The sequence below is a fragment of the Lagopus muta genome, chromosome 7, assembly GCF_023343835.1.
Source record: "Lagopus muta isolate bLagMut1 chromosome 7, bLagMut1 primary, whole genome shotgun sequence".
In the NCBI taxonomy this organism is placed as follows: Eukaryota; Metazoa; Chordata; class Aves; order Galliformes; family Phasianidae; genus Lagopus; species Lagopus muta.
In genome coordinates, this window is record NC_064439.1 from 50,084,329 (window position 1) to 50,109,115 (window position 24,787).

A 24,787-nucleotide genomic window follows, 5' to 3' on the forward strand; every position below is an offset into this window, starting at 1 on the left:
AAGGTGTCTCCTCCCTTCTGTCCAGACTGCCTTCCTTTTCATCACTAACACACTGAAATACCGTGAATGCCACACAACTGCTGTACCTAACAGTACCTGCCTTCTCACTGCCTACCCATCTGCAGTCTGCCACCTTCCTCCTGCTCCTGTCCAGACTCTCAAGCTCTGCAGATTCTCAGGTTCTCACCAGGAGAACAGCACACAAGTGCCAAGGCAGTGAGATCAGCGTAAAGGCAAGCAGGTATATTTTTTTTTCCCGTTAGTCATGACACTTGTCTTGATGAATGTTACACAGGTGTCTACAGAGCCTTAAAAACTCTCATGGTCACACCAGTTCAGCAGCTGCAAGAATCAGATGCATGGGAAAGCACAAAATGAATGAAACTGCTAAACTGCTTTTTTTTAATTTCTGACCATTGCTGAGCTATAGGTGAGCTGCATGTAAGAATTCAGCTATTATTCATAAAATTGGTGAGTCATTTTGTTCTGTCTCTTGCAGCTGCAGCAGACAAACTCTTCACAAAAAGACCAACCAGTGCAGCCAAGAGCAACCAATTCCAATGCCGCTTTGGAATTCAGCCATCACAAAAACTAAACAAAGTACAATTCCCTTTTCAGACCACTTAACTCTTTCTTAATTGGGGGAGCGAAATTATAGGATACTAGAAGCTGATGTAGTAAGCTAGTTTACACTTATTTCAAAAAGATCTGCATGCACAGATCATTGCCTGGCAGTGTCTTGAAGTGATCACATTTCTTTACATCAGCACTGAGAGCAGGGGGTTCTCACACCACACATTTTAGGTTGCTTTTTGTATGCAAGCATGAGACGAGTTTTCAGTGCAGAAGATCAGAAACTCTGAATTCAAGCAGATATGCTATTCCTTTCATTGGAGGCTCATTTGTGCAGGTGAAATACTGCTTTCGGGCTAGGAATAGGGTGCAGGCAAAAATCCAGAGGTAGGTAAGCAAACACAGGGCTGGCTGACTACACAGCCCTTCAGCCACCCTGCCTGCTCAATGCCATATGGGCACGAGTCAGGAGAACAGCTTCAGTCTCTGCTCTTCAGCGCCGGCGCAGTAGGGTGAAATGAAAAGCTGCCATCTCAGCTCCGTGTGTTAGGCTGGAGAAGGCACAGGACATTCCCTACGTTCCCAGCCACAAAACTGAACAAAGCATCAGTCTGAGACATGGCAAAGTGAAGGTGCATTAGGAGACAGAGCCAAAGACAGAACTGGAGATAAGCTACATCACAGCTCAGATGAGTCCATCCAGTAGAACAGCTACCTCTTGAGCAGGCTCCAGGCTCACGCAGGAGCAGGCCAGAGACAGACACACTCACAGCATAGCTCAGGAGGGACTGAAGGCCCTGGGCTCAGCTTCTGGGTATGGGCAGAAGTCCTGGGTGAGGCCACTCAAAGCAACTGTGGTCTGGAGGTTCCCACACTGGGCTCCTTTGGAGTCCTTAAACTGCTCTAAAACGTGCCACAATATCAACACAGTGCATGTAATCTCTGGATTGGCATCCCTTGCAACTGTGAAAAGTACAGTACTTCCACGCTTGCCAGAGAATGCACTGCAGTAGCAATGTTTGCTGGAAGCAGATTAAAGCCACTCAGGACAGTCACAAAGGTCTGTGCCACAGGAAAGTCTGGATCAACATCACGAAATTAGCCTAGTGTTAAAGAAGCCATTTGTCACAAATAGTTTCCAAATTGCTTTATGTTGTGATCAGGCAAAAAATTCTTCTAAGCATAACCTATCCTAAAACAAAAATTAAAAAATCACGGTGATTTAAGCATTTCCTGCTTAAATTAAAACTCCAGGACTAGAAATTGTAATGCCAAGTTTTGTCCTGGTAAGTTACTAAATGGCTCTTTCACAAATCTCTTGAGAAATACATTTATATTGAAAACAGCAAGTGACTAGTAACTATAACACTGTAAATATGACACTGAGCTGAAGTTATAGATGGAACATAATCTATCTCACAGAACAAAGCTTGTCAACGAAGAGGGATGAAATATTGTAACATAACCTAATTTATTATTGCCTTTTCATCCATCTTGTTATATTATGAAAGTGTCAAAGTTCAAACCTTGATATTTAATCATTTAACGGCACGTTATTCAATGCGGAGCAAACACTGATGGCATAACTTTCACACCAATGATACCCATGCTATTTCTCTGATATCTGCTCAATTCAGTTCTTGAAGAACTGAAAAATGTTAAACTCATTAAATTGCCTACGATTCTTTTCTCTGGGCTGCACCCAAAACTTTAATACATGCAATTGCCAGTAGATTACAGGAGATAAACCAGTAGTAAGTGCTTTCTTGCTAGGTAGACAATCCTACTTTAAAGCACATAGCTGAATCCCACTGGTAACATTTCCCATGTTAAATGACTATGCTTGTTTGATATCAAACATTTTTGGACAGACTGGCCTTTGGCACCAAGAGTCAACAGATATCTAGAAAAAGCTTGTCATCTCTAAGACTGTAAGGCATGAGCCTGAAAATTCAAGCAAGAACAACTCTTATAGCTGTGAGTAGACCAAATGATCAAGTTATTCCTCACTGTTACAAGTATATTCACGGCTGTTGATCTTTCCTAAATCAGGCTGCAGCAGCTAGTTACACATCTGAATGAAGATGGGGAAGATCACGAGTCAAACAATTATCCTGCTTCTCAAAATTTTTAGTTGCTACTGTACATAAACTGAAATCAATGGGAAACTGCCCAATGATTTTGTTCTGAAGTGATTGTGGATATACTCTTCAAAAGCACAAAATGCTGACCTAATTCTGCTGCCCCTAGAGCCATCAGAAAACCTTCCACTACCTTCAATATAGTAACAGTGAAGCTGGCATTGACGATTTTCAAAATGCAATTCCACAGCCCCTTTTCTCTTTTCACTTCTAGTTGAATTTGCAAACAATCAAAAACATAAATGCGCAGTATGGGAAATCAATAATATTTTTTAGTACTTACTTTTTTTTTTCCTTCAGAAATCATGTCTTAAAATAGGCAGTCCGTTCCCCTAAAATCATTCACTGCCTTCAGGAAAGCCAAGCAAATGATTTAGAATGTTTGAAGAATGACAGTTAATTGAATAAACAGAAATGTCAGCGCTCTTCTCGTGATAGAGCTCCAAATGATACCAAAATTAAGCCCAGTTCGGTGCATTTTGTTAATGGTGGAAAGGAAGAAAAGGGAAAATTGACAACAGTGTAATACTGAAGTGAGAAAGAATGTTGGAGTTTCTTTCCTTGTTCAGTGCTTGGTCAATATTTAGCTTCTTTCATTCCAAGATTCATATTAGCACTACAGTCAGTATGAGGAAGTGACAGAATCACATCCCTGTACTCAGTAGGTACATATACTGTAACCATGAATGGGTCAGTGCCTACACAGCTTACACACAAAAGCAGCTAGATCAAGATCCTGGGCTCCACCACTTATCTGCTCTGTCACCTTTGACAAGTATGTTGACTACGTCTTCAGATGTTTCCCCAGATGTAAAACTGTGTTAAAGTGCTCAGAGAGTACTTGGTATCTACAAGGTCAGACCGATCAACAGTATGCTACAAATATTTCCTCACTGAGGCCAGGACAGGATCTCACAAAATGTTCAGTGCAGTTCTGCAATACAAATACGTAGAATACACAAATAACTTCACAAAATTAAACCGTACAGTTGTACATAAAAAGATAAAAGTGACTGTACAAGGGATGTTTGTGGTGCTGGGAACACACAGAACAACTAGCTGATGACCCACAGCAAAAGCAGATGACTCTGGTTTCCCATTCCTTTTATGTGAAGTGTTAACATTATGTAGTTACAGTTAAAAATTGGCCACATTAATCAACACACCGAATCCTTAGTGATTGCATTCATTCCTTTTTTACAATTGACAGACTGCCTGACTGCAGATCTGGCTTTTTACAAGCTTCCTCTCCCACCTGCAAGACTTCAAAAATAACCCAATTAAGAATTTGCGTGCTCACTCAAGATGTGTTTATGCCGTAAAACAAGCAAACAAACAAACAAAAAAGCCAGTGAATTTTCATTCCATTATTTAACTTCTTTTTCTACACAAGGTCAGCTGTAACTGATGACCTTCATCCCAAAGTAACAGCTGTACTGTACCAGGAAGCAACCGGTACTTCTGATGCCACTGGATATATTCATTTCTTCATTGCACAAGTCCTGGCTTGAAGTCCTTTCATGTGTTTCTTTAATGTGTACAAAGATACTGGTTTGATTTTTTTTCCAAAATGTGCATAAAACCTCGTCCTGCCTCTCAGTATTTCTCCAAGCTCAGGCTTCATATTTTCACCTTCACATGATGATATTCTCATTGTAACAATCTGCCTTCCCTTTTTCTGTTCCTTCCACCCCACCAACAATCTCTGTCACCTACCTCCTGGCACACCTCTGAAGCTCCCTGCAGTTGGCCCTCAGTTTCCCCCAGCTGGCAAACAGATTCAGTGTGAATTCCTCCTTGTAGAGTTCCTTGTATTTGCACAACACTCACTCAATAAAGCTGACCCTGCACTGAGATGTTTGATGTAACAGCAAGGGAAACAGCAAATTTTAGTGAGAACTATTGGTGATAAGTGGATGGTTGGACTGAGTGATCCTGTGGGTCTTTTCCAATCTTGATGATTCTATGAAATAAAAGTAACACTACCCAGATCTGGCCATCTAGAATTTTCTTTGCTTGTTTCTGTTTGAGCCTTACCAAGGAATTGCCTTATCTCACTCAGTGCACGCTGACTTCTATGAGCTGTATAAATACAGTAGGGTCCTACATCTAGCACAGCCAAAACTCATGTTGGTAAACTTTTCCTGCTTGTTTTTACCCAATTCCAACTCTAATGATTTGTGGTCACCATCTTACCAAGAATTATGTAACAATGCTGCATTTGATGCACAACTCTTGATTGCAAATACAGAACAGATCTGTATTCCAAGTAAATGTTTTTCAAATAAGCTCAGAAAATATCCTGCTACACACGAGCCCAGTGACTGCCATGGACCTCCAAATACCGCTTCCTCTTTAAGATATGTGGAAGGGAAGCAGGAAAATCTAAAATGTCTACAGCATGCTAATAACCTGTTGTTAGTAATAACAGCTTGGACGTTGAAATTACCAACTGCATTCCTACAGCAAACTTCCACGCTCCGCAATTCTCCTTTGATGCTCCAGAGGTGGTCTCATTTGCCATTCAAATTTTAGCCTCCTCTTGGCTACAGTCATGGCCAGCCACACTTGAAGTGTTTAAACCACACAGACACTACCATAAGAACGTGTGGGCACATATAAATTCTGCCTGCGTTCCTGCTACCCCTTTCTTCCTTCCCTTTCCCCTTCCTCTCCTCCCGCAAAGCAGCAGGTCAAAGGAGAGTCAGAAGCTTTCTCGCACTTAATGCTGTTAAGTCAGCTAATTGAATAAACATTTGTTTAACATTTGCTCCTATTTCACTAATGCACTGTGAGAATGAGAAGAATTTTATTCCCCTTCTCGCCTATCCTCCCCCTTCCTTCGGAGTGCCACTAGCTGTTATCGCGGTGACTAATGTGCTGTATGTGGCCATTATAGTCTTCAACTCCGAAATTACACCCGGGATGAACGATAGGCTCTGCCTGTATGCTGATTGGAGTTGGATGATGATTGATTAGAAGGAAGTCCGGCTACGTAGCCATGCAAAAAGAACTGCACTGAGCCACAAGCTTGAACACTACCGAGCGTTTCACCAGTGGCTTCAGAGCTATTAGATGTTTTCCTATTAACAACATTTCTCACATCCAGGTTTGTGCATTTTATCTTCATTCTTTCAAATCCTGAAATTGCTTGGATAAGAGCGTTTTATATATATTTATACGCTTTCTAAGAGTAGCCTGAACTTTTAGGGGAAATTGAAGAGGCTTTGTGTCAAGTACAGCTAAATCCAGCCTTTCTATATCAAACCCCTGCTAGAAAATTACTGTGCAGATGATAAGGCTGAAAGATATAATAAAAAGTGACTCTACTCAATTTACACTGCAATATTGGTATGACTGAATATTTTTCATTCAGCTGACTGATAAAATCACTAAACTGTATTGCAGATAAATAAAGGAGGCTTCTGTCAAGAATAAACACCATTAATCATGAAGTCTCACCCTCTGAGTTGCTGTGCTATGCAACTGCACAAATGCACCATCACAAGTGGCATGTTACCCAGTACCTCTTTTCTTTCCCTACTTTTCCTGGTGAGGCTGCCTTCTTAGGAAACTTCTTTTTTAAAGTGCATTTACAGAATTTAACAGTCTCGGGATAGCTTTTCCATTCAAGTTTACAGGCAATTGCAACTGAAATCTAAATTTCAGTGACAACACGTTCAGCCAAAAACTGACCCTGTGAGACAAAGCAAACCAGTGCAGCCTTGCTGTAAACCCAGTGTTAGAGTGAGAAGTCCATATTGAAACTGGTGAAGGTGAGATCTTTGTAACTCTAAAGCTGAAACAAGTACAAGCATTTAATTAGGAGCCCCAAAAGCCCTTTACTCCCCACATCACATTTTCCACAGGTTGCATTACACACGTTCACTGTTTACAAATAGATGCCAAGAATCTCTTTGAACGTTCAAACACAAAAATTTCTCAGCATTGCAAATCTAACTGAAGAGAATTGATGGCATTCCTTTCCAAGGTGGCCTTATATGCTTAAACTGGACGTGCTGGAAGAGAATGACTGTTATCCAGCAAAAGCACAGTCAGAGGAAAAGAAAACCAGACAACTTAGGTAACCTTTTCGTAACCTGTTTTAGAGCAAGTGATGATTCAATAGTGGCCATGTTATCAAGCCAGAATGAAGCAGTGCCCTACACACTAATGAGGTTATAAAACGTACTTTGGTCTTCATGTTAAAAGCACTTAGCAAGTAGTCAGCTCGGCAAAGACCGACTGCGTGCTGGAGCACAGGACTAATCACACAGGCAGGAATCAAATCGACTGGAAGAATTAGGAGACTTGTGGCCCCGAGGAATGTAATTCATGCAGAAAAGCAGTTGTCAGAGCAAGGCCAGGGAACTGTGTGGGAAGAAAGCAAAATAAACAGCTCAACAAAGACAACAAAGACGCTCGAATAGTGGCTTTTCTAATGCTTGAGTACACTGAGACTTCAGTGGGTGCATACAACAAAAACCTCATCAGTGAAGACCTCTATCCAAGCAGATACACAGGTGAATGGCGCACTGGTTCAAAAACAGTCCGAAAATGCCTGAAGTTCTTAAAAAAAAAAAAAAATCCCTGACATTGTACAAAAGAGAATGAACACATATGTATGTGCATGCATGACTGGGAAAAGAAGAAAATGATCCAAATGGCACAGAGATGAGAAGGGAGCTGAACTGGTTTCGACAATCACTCCTGATTTATCTCACTTCTGTTCACAGATCAGAACGCAATGCAGCCTGCACGCAAACAGCATTCCTGCCCATAAGCACCAAAAACCCACTGAGAAAAACTCCTCAGGATCCCCTCTGTCAGATCTGTGTGCACCAGGCGATTGCCTGGCCAGAAAGAAGGGGTCGAATCTGGTCTCAGCCTCACCAGCGCCAGTGATGGGTGCAATTTGTGACAATTCATTAAATTTTGAATACAACTGAGATTTGAATTTCACAACACGCTGTTCTCTTACAAATAGTGTTTTCAGCTGATGGGTTATTACTGCCATAATTTAATGTACTGAAATTTTTAGAGATCTATGCTCATACAGTACTTACCAACCGTAAGTACCTCTCTCCTCATTACTTAGTTCCCTCACTGATGATTTTTATAAGCCCTCTCTGCCCAGCACTTGAGAATGTCACGCTTACTATTGTTTCAGCAAATGTGAGTTTCTTTTCTTCCCTTAACTCCTCTGCTAAGGCAGTAGCAAAGGAGGCAGCAAAGGAGGCATTCTTCTGCCTGGTGAAGTACCTGGAAAGCCTCTCATGTTACCTCAAGTGAATACTCCCTTCAGTGTCTGTTCTGTAATGCCAAGAAACATTCTTTTTTCTACATTCAAAAACGAAGCAAACCAAAACCCTCTGCTTTTGTCTCATGAATCTACTATAGGTCATGTCCACAATATTAGAAAAAAAAGAGATTTGGGGAAAGAGAAACACAGAAAGCTTTTTTTTTCAATTCTAATCATATATGCTAAAATAAGATCTGAACTGCTAAGGCAACAGCAAGTTGGCAATAATAAAAGTTGGCAATAATAAAATTCAGCGACTGAGTGTCTTTCACATTGCACTTGCTACCTAAGTTTAATTGTGAAGGGAACATGTGACTAAAATTTTAAGTTTAAATACTACAGTCCAAACAGAAAGAGTGATCTGAAGGTTCAGCATCAATCATTTTTGTTGAGGTATGGCTGAATTTGTTTTTCACCTCTGTACTAATGACAGTAAGCAGTTACTACAGTTACTGTTCACAAGGACTAGTACCTATTTCTGAACACAGAAGATATCAGCTGGAATTTCTCCCCTAATCAGCACTCCTTGCAATTACATAGATTTATAGAAATTACTGTCTGTATGAGATGCACAGTGTATCTTCAGAAATGCCAAAAAGCGCTCCACAGCAGCCCATGACACTTACTTTGGGGGAAAAAAAAGTGATTTTGAGAGTTGTCCTCATTACTGCACCTCAGTGGCAGTACCAGGTGTATGGGACACTGCACCTAAGAATGCAAGTCAAGGAGTCATCCTCTGAAAACACAGCTGCTTTTCAGCTCTGTGTGAGCAGCTTTATCAGTTATTCAAACTCTCTCTGAGCACCACTGCAAATACCATGCAAGCAAAAGATTAGTGTAAACATCCACCAGGGCAGCAGAGTTCACAGCTGGATGATGCACAACGCATAGCAAAGGTGAATGCTGCAAAGTCGAGGTTTGGAGGGAGAAGAAATGGATAAATGGATTCTGCTGGGAGCTGTTTCCTGTATTTTCAGAAGTCCAGGTGTGGGGGCTGGCTGGGGTGCAACCACACCATAGTGAGACTCTCCAGTCAGGTGAGGTTTCCTCTCACACAGGTCTGTTTCCCTGTTTGAAATTGCAGGCACTGAAAGCCACTGCGATGTCACGCAACGTGCACTGCAGTTCAGTTCTCGTAAGAGTTGAATATATAATGACTGAAATACCACGGCCATCAGAAGAAGCAAAATACAGACTTCACCCAGCAGTTCTTGCTTTATTTGTGCGTATCACTGGAGGTTAAAAGCATTCCTTGGGCAAAGTAACTTTTAACTACTGTACGCCTGTTAAGGTTCCACCAATGGAGACACTGACAGTGGATCACCCTTCTCTGCTGCAGACTTTTAGCAGTGCTGTATGCAGGTTCCTGTTCATCACTGGTGAAAATGCATTACTAACGGTGGGGATTACATTGAAAAGCAGTTTAGTAGCTAAGATCTTACTCAATCAAATGGTGTTTTCATGCTCTCTGTATCTGTCCTAGTTTCCAGGCACATAAATAGGAGGCATTACTTTTGGAGCAACCTATTTTGTTTCTTAAATAGCTATCTACGGATACAGATGAAAACTCCAAAAGGAACAAACTCACCAACTCAGGGCACACCTACATCAGCAAGGTAACCTACACATTTGCCATCTCTGCATCTTTGCAATTCAGTCTAATCACAGGGGTAGAAATGCAGTTCCTAGAAAAGCCTGGTGTCCTTGGATAGAGAACAGCAAGCCAAGGGGGAAGCCAGCTATGGAAGGTTTCTTGGTACTGTCCAGATGATGTACGCTGATAGTGATCTTCCACAGAGAAGAAGAGAACCCCTGATTGCCTCTGGTCATTCAGCTCCTGCCCTTCCTGCCAAATGTGTCTACAGCGTTGTTAAATTGGCCTATTTGTGATGGTGGCCTCTATAAACTGGACTAGACTATCAATCTTTTCTTACACAGGCCAGAGAAAAAGCCATGATAAATCTAGGCTGAATTTCAACAGATAAGGACAGAAAGATATTTATCTTTAAGGAGATAGCCACTTGAGTCTGATCTGTTTAGAAAATCTCCCTCATGAAATACTCCCTAAATTTCTGTTGATAAACTTAACACCGATGGTCACAGCATCTAATAAATACTACTTTTGAGCTGACGTTTCAGTTTGTTCCTCCAGAAGGAACGGATTCCTGGCACATTTCTCCAGGATGGTTTTTTTTGCCTCTGTGTCTAATCTCTGTGGGGTCTCCAGAAACTTACCAACACCCCCACAAAATTAACTACAAATGCAATTGCAAGCTATTGCAGGATCAGATCTACAGATTCGATGCTGGAAGGGACTAAGCAATAAAAACAAGGCAAGTACACAGAACCCAGCTTCCATGAAAAGCACCTTCTAAAAGAAAGTCCCAAGTCCTTGTTTGGTCATGTAAACTAAGAACAAAAAACCAACTTGTATGACATTCCAAATCACTTCCTCTGTTAGCTGATAAAATCAGCTACAGATGTGGACCCAGTCCAGCCTGAGGTACACATATAAAACACTCACAGCACCCAATCCCTTGGGTGGACTGTTTTTTTCTGCATCACAAAATAGAGAATAGTCAAGGGGCAGCCGGTCAGTCTCCTGCACCTCAGAAGCACATCCAAGAGAAGCTCAGTCATCTGCTTTCCGCCGCAAATGTGCAAACCAATTTAGACACATCCATACATACAAATAATATCCTAAATCGAGCCAAGGGTGGTAAAACCAGAAACAAGGTGGCATTTAACTTCTGTTTTGTCCTCCTTTTGGCAAATTCTGATTCCAAATTCAATCCATATTCTAATATCATAGGAAGTACAGTTGGAGGAGGAGAGAGTCTAAGCCAGACTTAGATTGTGTGAGAGTATGATGAAGATGCTCTGTGTTTCTACACTGCAGATGTACTCATTGCTCACATTTCTTCCACTTAATGCCTGCTCACACTTTAGGGACCTCTCATTCACAACACAGAAATCTCACCACTACACTTAAAAAAGAAAGCAAAAGAAAGAAAGAAAGAATGCTAAGACTGTAACTTTTCAGTTCTCTTTGAACCAAGATTTAACGTGAGTGGAAGAATTGTACTGAAAAAAAAGGAGTCTGTCACAGTCCAGTACCTCACAGGCCACTGCAACAAGTTTGACAGCAGCCTCTATAGAGTTGGCTTGCTTCTGGTTCACTGCACATGAATACCACAGTCAATATCTGCTCACTCGACTAATACTGCTGACTACAACACAAAGAACACAGGAATTTTGTCCAAGAAACCACAGGCTCAGAGCCTCTGAATGTGCACTATATTTAGAGCTTGCATACTTTGCAGCAGATAATAGAATGAGATAATACAAATTTCAAGAAGCAAAACTCTAGCACTGTGGCTCCTCTGTGTATTTTTGGTTAAAGGTTAAATTAATGACCAACCAATCTGTATGTTCTTCATGTTTCTGTGCATGAGTATTTTCCCTGCTTGTTTTGTTCAAGTTTTCCCTCTAATTTTCCATCTTCCTCAGACTGCGTAGATCCTTCTATCAGTTTTTACGAAAAAAAATGGAAATTAACTCAGGGTAAGTCACTTTCTACATTCAAGCAACTATATCCATCTTATTATACAAAAGGAGTGCATAAGCATGCACACAAATATACGTGCTTGTACTTACATCTGCACACGGGGAGAATCCTAAAAGCTCCAAGGCATGCCTACTTACTCCTCAGCCTGAAGTAAAATGTTACACATGCAGAGGTGTCCTCAGGCAAGACTTTTGCAGCCATTCACTTTGTTTCCATCAGCTCTTAACTTAGGCTGGCTTGAAAGTTTGCCTTAGGGAACAACTTTTCACTGGCAGACAGGAATTTGTCTAAGTACTGTTACAAGCCCAGATGGAGTAAATCAGCTAAGTGGCAGTGCTGTCCAGTGATAATACCTCAGTGCTGATAAAGCTAGAAGCCGTTGCTCTTTAGCACCATAATCCACGCAGATCACTTTAAGAATCCCTTTTGTTGGATTTAGGTCTCCCAGATGAATTTGTGCCAGCCTGCCCACAAGTGGACTTGAAGCAATGCTCACCAAAGGCCTTCCTTTCTCTTTCCCCTTTGCATCACACCTATGAGATGTCCTGCAATTTGCTGCTACCAAGGTCTGTATTATTGTGAATGGTGACCAGTTAGCAGCCTGCTGGCAAAAGCATGCCTTTCTCAAAAAGGCTGGGGACCACACCTCCAGCACCTCTGGTTCTCCGTGGGGCAGGATGGAATGCGACCTAAATCCTACTTATGCACATTGCTTTCTAGGGCTGCCGGCACCACTGGACAGCCTCCGGAAGCTTGCATTGACAGCAAGAAAAAGCAGAGAAAGATGAGACCTGACTTTGCTTTTTTCTTATCATAAAAGAGGAATAGAAAACTGGGGGGAAGTTTCTACAGAGCAATTTTTAACAAAACAAATTCTCTTCTTTCAATTGCTTTAAGTTCCCCGGCCATGCCAAAAACAAGCTCACTGCATAAGAACAAAGACCCTCTGTTAACATAATATTTACCTGCTGCTACCGTTTCTTCTTTAAAAATCTGTGGTTCATAGGTATTACAATTAGCTACTCCAGAGAAAATGATTATGCCACGAAGTATGATCCACAACAGAAACAGATGAAGGATGTGAATCAAATTTAATCTGGTGCAGTTAGAGGCAATTCTGTTGGCTTTCGCGTATATGTGCTTGCTAAAAACAGAGATAGCTTTTAGCAGTGAATCCTTATTTGATCTAGAATTTATTTGCCAACATAGGAGATTTTTTCTATAAGATACTCTTTCCTCGATATTGTCTCTTTCTCTTCTAGTAGGAAGAGAGCACATGCACAAAACCCATGACAAAGTCTGGCAGAGTTTGCAGAAATTTCAGATTTTTAAAGGAGAAACAGTAGCAGCAGTGTAACAGAATCGAGGTAAAACAGCCACACTCAAAAATGTTTTCCTCTTTCACTGCATGAGCATTTTTTCCTCCAGCTGTCTCTCGGTATCACAAACGCAGCCGAAGCACCGATCCTTTCCTGCAGTTCAGTATGTGCCACGAAGTACAGAATAATTTGTTTTAAACTTTTCCCAGTTTCAGGCCCTTTCTAAAAACATGATCTGTTTCTGAAGTCGTTCTGAAAAAAATTCTCTTGCAAAAGAGAATTTATGACCTGCAAGTCTTACGGTAAATATTACTAAAAAAGTATCAACAGCTGAACAAAACACTGATTCACTGTTTCAAATGAGGCAATGCTATATCCTGCATGAGAAATCACAGTTCTGGCTTCGACTCGGGCCCCCTTTTCCCCAACTCGTGAAAGGCCTGGCACTGAAAAAAAAACCTCTCAACTGCAGGTTATGTGTGGGCATGCAGCCTTGCTATTTCACTTCTGTGAATCCCCATCGGCACAACACTCTGTCACCAAGAGGCTGCCTACAGAGCCTACAAGATGCACACTCGTGGCATGAAACTAACACCAAATAACCTTAACAAGTCACTGAACCACAGTGCTCACTTCTCAGGAGCTCACTATAAAAATGCCCCTGGCTATTTGCAGCTGCTTCTATCCTTGCTGCACCTTCCCCACTTCCTGGGCAGGCTTCTTGGGGTGCTTCCCATTCAACACAAGATTTCTCCCTGCTTACAGAAAATATTTTCACAGGTGATTTTGGAAGGCTTGTAACTATAGCTCTCTTTTCAAGATCCCAGCCTTTCTTCTACTGCGGCTCCAGGCTAAACCGCAGAGCTTCTTCCAAGCCTTAAAGTAATTAAGGACAATCCAAGCAGTGAAGTTTTTCACACTGGGTGGGGCGAAATGATCCAGGAATGCTCAGATAATCTGGGGAGTTCCTTGCCAAACCTCCAGTTTACAGACACAGTGATGTAAAGCCGCAGGTAGAAGATTTTAAAGGTTAAAACACATTTTTAAAAGAAGTACGAGCTTAGGAATGAAAGCGTGATGGAAAAATCAAGCAATCGGTGGTGATAGGGCTGGGAAAAGCTAAACATTCTACCAACTGTATGGCAAGCAGTTTCTCCTATAATTAAGGATATTTTGCAAGGCCAACCCTTTAATCTTTTCGCATTTGCCTATCTCCCACTATACTGCATGGTCCAAACTCAGAGGGTGATGAAAGCTGAGCACCTAGGCCTGCCTTTCCTTTCCTTTTCACCCTTATGTAACTGATGTCTGTATAAATTAGATACGAAACAACACAGCCAAGAATCAAACTCCCTTTTTATGAACTTGAAAGCTGACTGCAAACAGAACACATGCTTTGCTTTAGTACTGGTGCATTCACGCAGTTGAAAATATTTGTTTGAGGGATTAGTGTTAGGTAATTATCTGCGTGTGCATAATTTCAGAGCCTATGGCTGCCAAGCTCAGATCCCCACAAGCCTCAATCAGCAACTAGAAAAAATGAGCCTGGAGCACTGTTGATTCAAGGAAGCTGCAAGACAGCAGCTTTGACTTGCAGCTTCCTCCTTGCAAGTGCAAACTTCTCAGGCATTAAGCATGTGGATAACATCAGCATGCCTTCACTCGGGTTTACCTCCTAGCTCTCCCTCACTCACAGTCCAGGGATAACAGAAGATGGGATGGGAAGAGAAAGAAAGGTGAAGACTGAATGGATGAACATTTTGGAACACCAGGTGTATCCTGTAACATGTTCAACCCTGAATCTCTGTATTAGCCTCCTAGGACATCCCATCAGACACACTGCACACAGACCAGCACCCTGGAGACATTCATTGCCACCTTGCACTTGTCCATGCGTCAGCTCTGCAGGACCATATTCCCTTCACAGCCACATGAACAACGCCTGCAACTATCAGCCTAGGTCACCTTCAAAGGCCTCCAACCCACTTCTGATCACTACAAGGAACTCTCATCCCGACAAAGTCAATGCCAACAAAGACATCAGATCACTGTAAAACTAGATGAAAGCATATCTGTGAATTACGGCTCCTGAGGAATACAAGAAGAAAAAAACCAACGTGTTTAAAGCATTAATCCATGTTCAGTGAATGCTCACAGCAGCAGCACTGGACACTGCATAGAAAAGCTGTCTCTCTACTGGATGGCCCAGCATTGGCACGGACTGAAAATGGCTTAGCTTTAGTCTCTGCTTTACTACCTTGCTTTGGAAATCAATTTTGAAAATTAGGTAAGAGCTAGAGAAAAGCAACAACAAAGAAAAACAAAACAAGCAGTGCAATTATTAAAGACACGCTTTGTTCTAGTGTGTTTTAATCATATGACATTTAACAAGTAATTTAGCCCGCTAGCTCAGTGAAAAGTAGTAAAACTGAATTATGGTTTAATGGAAATATTTTGAAAACTAAGATTCATGCCTTGAATTAAAAAAAAAAAAAATGCAATTAAACAAAGAAACAAACAAAAAAAACCCACAAAAGAACCACACTCCAGCTCCAGTTATAGAGTCGTTATGTTGCTGCTCGCTCAAGAACGATTGAAGTTTCATACATCTTCCCTGAAGTATAAACTGAAGACATACTGTGGAAATTCCAGAATAACTAAGCAGTGCTAACAAACAGGTCTTGGTAACACAAAGTGACACATTTCAGTACATATTCATAAGGGTTGGGGCTTATTATTGGGCTGTAATTGCAGTTGTTCTAACACCTAATAAGCCATGGTTGGAAAAACAAAGGCAGGTTAATTTGTGATTTCCTCCACTCATTCAGAGGCAAATTAAGTGTCAAACAGCTAATACAGAACATATTTCATTTTATGAGATTTTAATTTAATTCTGCACCATATCGTTGATGCCTTAATATAGGGTGGTTTATCTAAGAAAAAGAGCAATTTATAAACCTCTTTCAATTGAAATCTTTAATGATAGGATACGATAGCATAATTACAGCAATGACTGCTAGTCCTCGTATACACAAGCATCTGTCAGCAATTCCATCGCAAACATAAACCTCTACTTTAGGGGTTTACAACTCAGTTATAAAATTTGGCTCCAGGGTGAAATTTGGGATACAGCAGTTCTGCCCATCAGCAATTAAACTACATATCACACACATAAATAGATATCATCATGCACACAAACACACGTATATCTTTGGAGCTGGAAGTACATAAAAGCCTGTAACACCTTACAAATTCCTCCTTTTTTTTTTCTTCCTTTTTTTTTTGGTGGCCACTGTTCAAAATACTGTGCATGTTATAGGCTTCAGGTGGACAAGGCCTCCTCTCACATTTTTTCTGCACTTGTATTACTACTAACTAATTCCACTAAGGTTTGACAGGTTCTGGAACACACTTCTAGGAGCTTGGGTAACTGCCAATTTTATTACTTTTATTTTTTTTCATATTTGAGGGTACTACGAAGCTGCAGGGAAAAACCACTCATACAATGAAGTCATTGATAAAGCTGTTGGGTAAACACTTGGATCCTGACTGGTGTTCTAGCCATTTTCTCTCAAAATTCTCAAATAACTTCTCATGTCCTCTTCTTTTTCCTTTATTATTATTATTATTTTTTTAAATATATCAATGGTATTAAGACAGCAGTCCAAATAATCATTCCAAAAGGCCTCAGATCTAACTTCCCTGAGTGCCACTTACATGAGGGTCTGTAGAACTTGCAAGAAAATCGTCGGTGTCTACCACACACAAAAATTGAAATTTATTCCTGAAACCTGCAAAAGCATGATGAACCTACTTACAAAGAAGCTCTTAGAGTCCAACAAAGTTATTTTCAACTGCCTAATTGACTATTTACCTTGAATTGTGCTGAGCATAATGGCTCCAAGATCTATTACAGCTCATCATTTCAATGGTACAAACTAAACGACTGGAAGAATTATCAGGAGTAAAACAAATAGCCAATATCAGGGAGATTTCCTGATTAAAGCTTGGGTTGGTGTCAGAGTGTGTAAAGCAACTGCCTACAGCTATATACATAACCTAATGTGCCAAGATCCCCTTGCCCCTTATAAGCCTCTGCGGGGCCTGGCAAAGCCTCAGCTCCGAGGCAGGACTGCAGAGTTCAGGGCAGCACTGATTTCAGAGGGAAGGAGGCCGTCAGTGGGCATCTTTAACATCTTAAGGAACTTAGTCAGTATAGGATGCCATATAGCCCCAAATTTTCATCATCACCCAAAGGGGACACAGCCATGCACCTGCCCAAAAGACCCTGTGCACTTTGCATGCGGCTCTGGGCAGAGAGCACAGACAGACAGAGCCCCACACAGCACAGGATACAGACGCCTCAGCAACAGTGCGCCGGTGGTGCCCAGATTTTGCAATAAGTCCCTCTGATAATTCAAGTTAAAATACATCAGGGATCCACTTTGGGTTTAGTTCATCAGCTCAGCACACTCAACCTTGTTTGGGCAAGCCAGGGAACTAATACACTTGTTTGCAGCACCCCAGGAACTGCTTGCTCTAACTAAAGACAAATTTCCTATTAGCTTCAGAAGAAGCAAGACCTGAGCTCCTAGCCACTTTCTTTCTTTTGGGCACCACTAGGTGCCCAAAAACACCTAGTCAAAATGTTCATTTGCACTGCAACATCTGGGATGACCATAATGAGTCTGTATGAGCCTGCCATCTTTAGCTTACAATGGTTTTTAGCAGCAAACCTAAATGTGTATGTGAATATATTTATTACGTGGTTGACTGTGGGGTAGATGCTGATGCATCAGAGGAAATAAGGAATAAATCACAGGTTTCTACTCTCTCCCCTTCTATAAATACCCACTTTTCCGCTAGCGCCCAAGAAGACTGCAACACAGATTTATTACTTACCTCCAGGCAAATCTGTTCTAAAATTACAATTCAGTAATAGAAGACTGATCCAAAAAAATTGTTAGTAAAATATTGTCTGTGCACTTGGGCATGTAGTTAGGATTGTTAATATCAATTAATTCTGCTCACAGAGGAGGACTTGTTTTAAAACAACTTCATTTTTCTTCTGCATATATGTAATTACACAGCTGTAACTAATAGCCATAGCAAAGCAATCTGCCATCTAAACAACTCGCATTATTCTTCAAAGTATTACTTGTGCTTTTCTTCTTTTATTTTCTCAGTATGAGAGGTGATTAGTAGATATGATTAAATGTATATACCAAGCATTTTAGTGAAGTACTAAGCCCTGCTTTTTGGCTTCATTTTTTTAATGGCACATAGCAAGTTTTCGGACACAACTGTTTTATACTGCAACGCTTATATTTGTATCCCCCTATAGAATAAGGTAATATTTATTTCTAAACGATTTCACCACTACCACGCTTTTCTAATGCACGTTATCACTGGTATTCATTTCTTTTATCTTTGTGTAAACCATGTGCTCTATCACATTTGCCATTTTGTTTGGGTGACAATCCCATCAATCAACCGATTGCCTGTGCACGCACACTACAGGGACTATGAAAATTTACCAAAAATTTAATTATCTTTCATAGCATTCACTGGGAAAAGAATCTTCAGCACAAGAGGGAATTTTAGCATCAAGAGTCCCAAGCCTGATTCAAACAGAATACATGTTTTGTCTGGCACTTTTTAATTTAGCATTTATAGAATGACAGCACTCAGAATAAATGTCAGCAAAATGTATAGGTAACACTTGCCAGCCACCTTTTGGAAAAGAATTTCTCAGGCACAAGCCTGGTTTTGCTTCATGGACAGATAACCTTGATGCCTTCTAAAAGTAAAGCTCACTCTTCAGCTAAACTGGCGAAGTGCTCTGGATGCACAGTTTTAAGCATGGCAAAGATTCATATACTTGCCCACTCTTCAAGATATCGCAGGAAGCTGAAGCGGGGTGAAAATACTGAATACTCACACATGCAGAGGAGGAATGGGAGATGGTTCGTAATGGTAGCGTCCCTCATGATGTCTTGCATCAATTGGTACAGGAGGGTGGAACGCTGGGAAGAGGTGAGGTGGATCTGAAAAAACAAGCAAGGTGCCCAGATCTGAGTATCTTCAGTGACTCTTCACAAATACCACCAATACAAATGGAACAGATAGCTAAGACTTGTGCCAACAGCACTGCAACTTACGGGTCAAATGCTCCTTTCCCACTGCAGTCACTCAGGACTGTCTGAGCATTTGGCCCACAGCATTTGCATGAATATGTATTTACTAATTTTAATATTCTCTTTTTATAGCTTAAATGGAAAGGGACATCAAGAAATCTTTAATAAATAATTACATGCCCATATGTGAAGTGTCAGATCAAAAGGACCATCATTCCTAAGCATTCCTGATTTATTTATTTTTTATTAAAACAAGAAAAAATATCCAAAGAAGAAAAGGCTGGGCAGAGAATACCATAAAACAAAAAATATATATCCTCAGAGATGTCTAAACAGTCCTACAACAAAAAGAAAAACTGAAGCAGCATGCTGAGAAATGACTATCTGAAATAAATCAGACAACAGAGTTAAAAGCAAAATGCAATCAGGGAAGGTTGTACCAGAGATGCTTAACTGCACTGCGTCGACAGACAGACAGAGACGCATCAGAAGAAACGTGCCTGTGGACCAGAGGATCCTTCCCACACGCCGCAATCAAAAGGGACGCCGCCTGCTTTGTCTCTGTGGCAGCAGACCCAGCCATTCCCTCTGCTGCGCCTCCCCCAAGGACAGGGCTTGCAGCTGCCATGCCTCCCTTTCCACTGCTCAGGAGAGCCCCAGCAACCAGGCTGACAAAGGGGGAACCCAGTCAGCCAGCCCTGCTCGCTCCACCTCCCACAGCGCACTGGTGGAGGGCCCAAGCACAGCCTGCTCCACGTCTCTGCTGTGTCTGAGGCAGAACCGTTCCTGGTTCTGCTAGGGACACCGTTAGCACCCCACAACACTGCAGCACCATGCTGGAGCGCCTCCACAAGGCTGCACTGAGGGGCATCCCAAATGCAAGAAGTGCTGAGCATCTCCAGCGGCACAAAAACAGAGCCTGCCCAATTACCTGACCGCCACTTTGGGTGAAGTCATGTGTTTATCCAACACTAAAAGCTGACAAGTACAGACATTAGGTCATGTCAGGGATTTACTAAAACGTTTCTAGAGAGAAAAAATCTTTAATTATACCCTCCCTGTATCTCTAAGTCCATTTCAGTTTCGCCTGCTGACACTTAAGGTATCTTTTCTCTGTATGTTCTGCCCTTCCTATTCAGCAAAATGTAATCCTCTTCTTAGATTATGTTATCTATGGAAACAGTTGCTTCATCTAAACTACTGTGATTTAAAAAAGAAAGAAGGATTTTTCCCCTTGGTATTTGTCAAAAGTTGGGTTGGTTTGTTATTATATTTTGAAGTGGGAAGGAAAGACTAGAGCAACAAAAATCATGGCCCTTAGGGGAATAAACAGATGAGCTGAAGGGGAAATCACATAAATTCTGAAGGCATATTTCCAGTATTTCAGGGAAATCTGGAAACATTTGAAATGGCCTGTCCAGTTTCAGGGCTTGTTTTTTTGAAACATCAGCTAGTGTGCAATCAGCCACAGCACATTTCTACCATGTTCTGACTTGGGACAATATAAATGAAGAATAACTGTAGTTTAATAATGGAACCTGATCATGGCAGCTTCCATTCCAGTTCTGCTAGATAAGTTGGACTTGGGTGGTAGTTAGTGGCTAATCAGTACCCCTGAGAGCACACAGTTGTCATTTGACCAGAGGATGCTAGCTTCCACCTCTCAGAATACAATTTTCACCAGCCAGCAACACATAGAAGGGAGAAAAGAGCACAAGAGATGAGAGATCACAAAGGTTTTGAGACCCTTTCCTTGTTAAGGTAAGCACAAACCTCCTCACTTCCCCACATCAAGCACCCACCCCAGCTTCCTGTCAGCTTTCATGCTAAGAAACCCCAGTTAGCCCTCCTGAGGTCTAGCTGAAGCTGAATGTGATCACCAAACATCCCCTATTTGAGAATGGAAGGTGTGTATTATGTGAATCAAAACGCTCTGTGGGGCCTACACAGCACACCACCAATCCGCATTTAGCACGTGGGATATAAATCCCCAAGAACACCTTTTGGAGGCCTCTTGCATTTAGTTCCTTTGTCCACCTTGGTTGCATCTTGGTTGCCATTTCCATCTGGGCAGCAGCCATGCTCCATCACAGCACAGGGAACCATCCCCATCAGCCCTGAGCTGACCGAGCAGAGCTGCAGAAGTCCCCCATAATTATCCGTCTCACCTGTTATTATTTACACATGATCAATACAGCTGGAGAGCATCCTAACTCAAGCTTATATGTGACAAGTTACTACACTGTAGGAATCTCCTGTCTCAGTCCTTAAGAAAAAAACACATGATGACTTCTCCAAAGTCAGGCTAAAACTGCTGGAGCAGAATAAAGTGCCACTAAACCTGGCCATCTGCTACTTATCATACAATCTCCTGAGTGATGATTCCGCAAACCAGCTGCTAAGTGCTGTGTACTCTACTGCCAGCAAACTAACAGACTAAATGGGTGACAGGGAGAGTAATGTGCAGAACTAGCAGAATTGGGTTTATGGAGGGAATTCAAATTCTGCCATGCCTCAGGAAATGCTCAGTGCAGAAGTAAGAAGTAAACACTGTGTGTTTTGGTGGCCATAGACTACTCCATTCGGAAAAGCATTCAATATTTACATGAAAAGATTCTTGCATCAGAGACCTCCAAACACACCCATCATTTAGGGCTTCACGTGGAGCGCACTTGAAATTCCACAAAAATGTAATTGGTTGATACGTATTTAAATGGAAATACAGATTAAGAAGTTTGCCAAGCAAGTAACACAAGCTGCAGCCAGCTTTCCAGTGCTTTTTCATACACTGAGTGCATCTTGGCATTGTTATTTATGCAGTAGCTAAGAAAGGAGTGAGTCTACTCATGGGCTGAGACTGAATCTCTTTGGTGTTCCTGGTGCTCTCTCTGTTCAAAGAACCAGAGGGTGACTTAGTGCAGAAGTCAGGACCGCTGCTCTGACTGCAACAACATTTACATGTTGCCCAAAGTGTGAGGAACAAAACCCTTACCCTTAGCAAACAGGAACTCCTCTCACCAAAACAAATCAACAAAATGTAACTTTCCTACGCAGCAATGGAATTATTTATTACCACTCACAATTTTTAAAAAATTCTGGCTGAGAGGCAAACTAGCAAAGCATCTGTCAGGTAATTTTCTTGCAGACATCCAAAGGCAACCATGAACTCTTGGACAAACACTTCCACAAACCCTTACACTCTTGCAGAGACTCCCTGACATAAGCATACAGTCAGGGAGTTATTATCTGTCAAGATGGACAGATGCTGCCTGTGTATTTGGAGTCCTCAGCTTCCACTCAGCAGTATCCTGTCCTGTGCTTAATTCTCACTACTTTCAAGAACACTTGAGGACATGCCAAAGTAATGGAAACACACTTAAACATTCCTCGCTCATTGCAGAATTTGGTTTCTACTGCCTGCTCCCACATACTTTGCTGTCTACTGCTACAAGCTTCCTTTAGATGCTCTTCTGTCTCCTACGTAGTGAACAGTCTCTTCATAATAAAACGGGAGATACAATTGCCTAAAATGCTCAAAACCTATCTCTCTTAACATGGAGAGACTTACTGGAAAATACATCAATTTATGCTGACTTTTTGTTGTGCAAAACATGCCTTTTTATTTCTTCTCAAAGGATCCTTCTTTGCTCCTTAGAGGAAGTGAATAGGATCATCTCTCTCAAATTACAATCACTCCCATACAGGAAAAGAGAAGAGCCTCCACTTGTTCTCTGAAAGTCAGAAACCTCTGGTTCTTCTGCAGCACCATGGGAGAGAAGCAAGGAAAAGTTACAAGTATGTTCCTTGCTGCTGAAAAGTGAATCTGAAGTCTAATGAGATGCAGCAGCGGTTTGCTGCGAGCTTGGGTGGAAAGGCAGATAATTCATGCTGGCTCTAAGGTGTCATGCAACACCATGAGACAATGCTGAAGAGGGCAGGCTGCCCCTGAGATCATTCACAAACAGAGAGCATTTCTGTAGACTCTCATTTAAGAAATCACTAAATTTGGAAAGCTGGGCTTCAATGTCAAGGCAAGTAAAGCTGACTGTTCTCAGCTGATTTTCTCAAGCACCTTGTGATTCTTGCCAAACCCTTGAGGAAGACGGCTGCTGAAACGACAGGCTGCATTTCCCAGCATGTCAAGAAAGCATTCTCCACTGTAGAAAATGCCTGCATCAGCTTGAGTGCATTTGGTGCAGTCTCAAAGTATGCACCTGCACTGTGAGATCATGGCACAAGACAACATGGGATTCAGGCACAAGGCAGGAAGGGCTCATTGTCTTTTAGCACATTTGTCATCAGAACAATCAGCTCACTGTAATACATGTCAGAACAAAGTCGGGGGAAAACTCTACGTGAGATATAACCTCACCTGAGGTGAAATCTTCTCCCTAAAATTAATTCAGGTTTTGATGCTGAACTCAGCGGTACCAAGATTTCATACCAGATGTAAAGGAACAGTATCAAGCAAAATACAGCCTCTCCACTAATGTCTTTTCAATACACACAGTTGTTTTGAAGAGTTTGCCAGCAAATTTCTACACTTCCTTTGGTTCATAAGCTGATCACCAGATGGGAATTTTCTTACATTCAGGTTTGCAGAATCCTTAGGGGTATCACTGTTTTCTTCACACAAATTTATTTCAACTGATCTGAGCTTAATGTTATTGCCAGGTTTTATGGCAAGAATCCAGTGCTTTTTTTGCCAAGCAAAGCCATTATTTTGGAATTTTTTTTTATCACAGCTTACATTAGAGCTCAATAAGAGCACATCCTGTTGTCTTTGGGGGACTTTTTTAGTTCCCTTTCAAAAACTAGGGTGAGTTATGCTGTCTATTATGCTTATACAGTCTTTCATCAGGAAGAAAAATGGCTGAGACACAGCCACACGATAACACATGCACTTAACCTGGAGCACTTGAAGAACCTCCTTACGGTGACCAGAGCTGTTGCTCTGGCACTGCTAGCTGCCATCTGAACACATCTGACCCCTAGGTGCACTACAGCCAACTTTCTCAGGGCCTTCACTGGGTCTACGGCTGCATGCTGGTGGGCACAGTGCTGGCATGAACAGAACTGCCCACTTTCTGACTTCACACAGAAAAGTCTGTAAGAAGAAAAGCCATGACAAAAAACAAACAAACAAACAAACAAAAACCCCACAAATGGATGATTAAAGCTGAGAAACGGACAGAAGGAGAAGAAAAGAAATAATTTTTAATTGCTAAGTTCTCTCCACTTCAGTTACACTATATGTCAATTTTGCTAGCATGCAGTAGGTATATCACTGACAGAAAAGCAGTTTCCAATCAGATCATGGCCCTTCTACATCTGTGTTTATTAATGATGACCAAACTCCCCTCCCTATCCTCCACTTACGTTTCCTGAACCCATATATTGTATTATAAATAAACCACAGGACTTCTAACCCAAACCTCATAAACCAGAACACAGTTACAGCTCTGTGTCTCTTGTTACAGCTGAAAAATTAATTTCTACCTTTGAAAAGCCAAAAATTAAGACTTCAGGGCATCTCAGATCTCTGGCATGCACTTTATCCCTTCTTTGATTGTAAACTTACACACCTTGTGGGAACACGTTTTATTGTTTTCAGTAGTTCCACAACAACCAGCATGCCAGACACTTAAAGGAGGAGCAGCTTCCTGTGTGGTGGAAAAAAAGTAGCTGGAAATAATTTCATCAGCTGGCACCAAGAGGTCTTTAATATGCCAAATTTGCTGCAGGTA

General features: G+C 41.5%; 1 protein-coding gene across 5 annotated transcripts in view; it reads right to left on the reverse strand.

The window, feature by feature from the left end:
• Nucleotides 1-24,787, reverse strand: part of GLI3 (GLI family zinc finger 3) — a 203,718-nt gene that overhangs the window by 73,398 nt on the left and 105,533 nt on the right. For all 5 annotated transcript variants that reach the window (XM_048951158.1, XM_048951156.1, XM_048951157.1 and 2 more), the window contains one exon: nucleotides 18,845-18,950. In XM_048951158.1, the coding sequence (XP_048807115.1) occupies nucleotides 18,845-18,950 (106 nt within the window). The remainder of the gene's footprint in view (nucleotides 1-18,844; nucleotides 18,951-24,787) is intronic.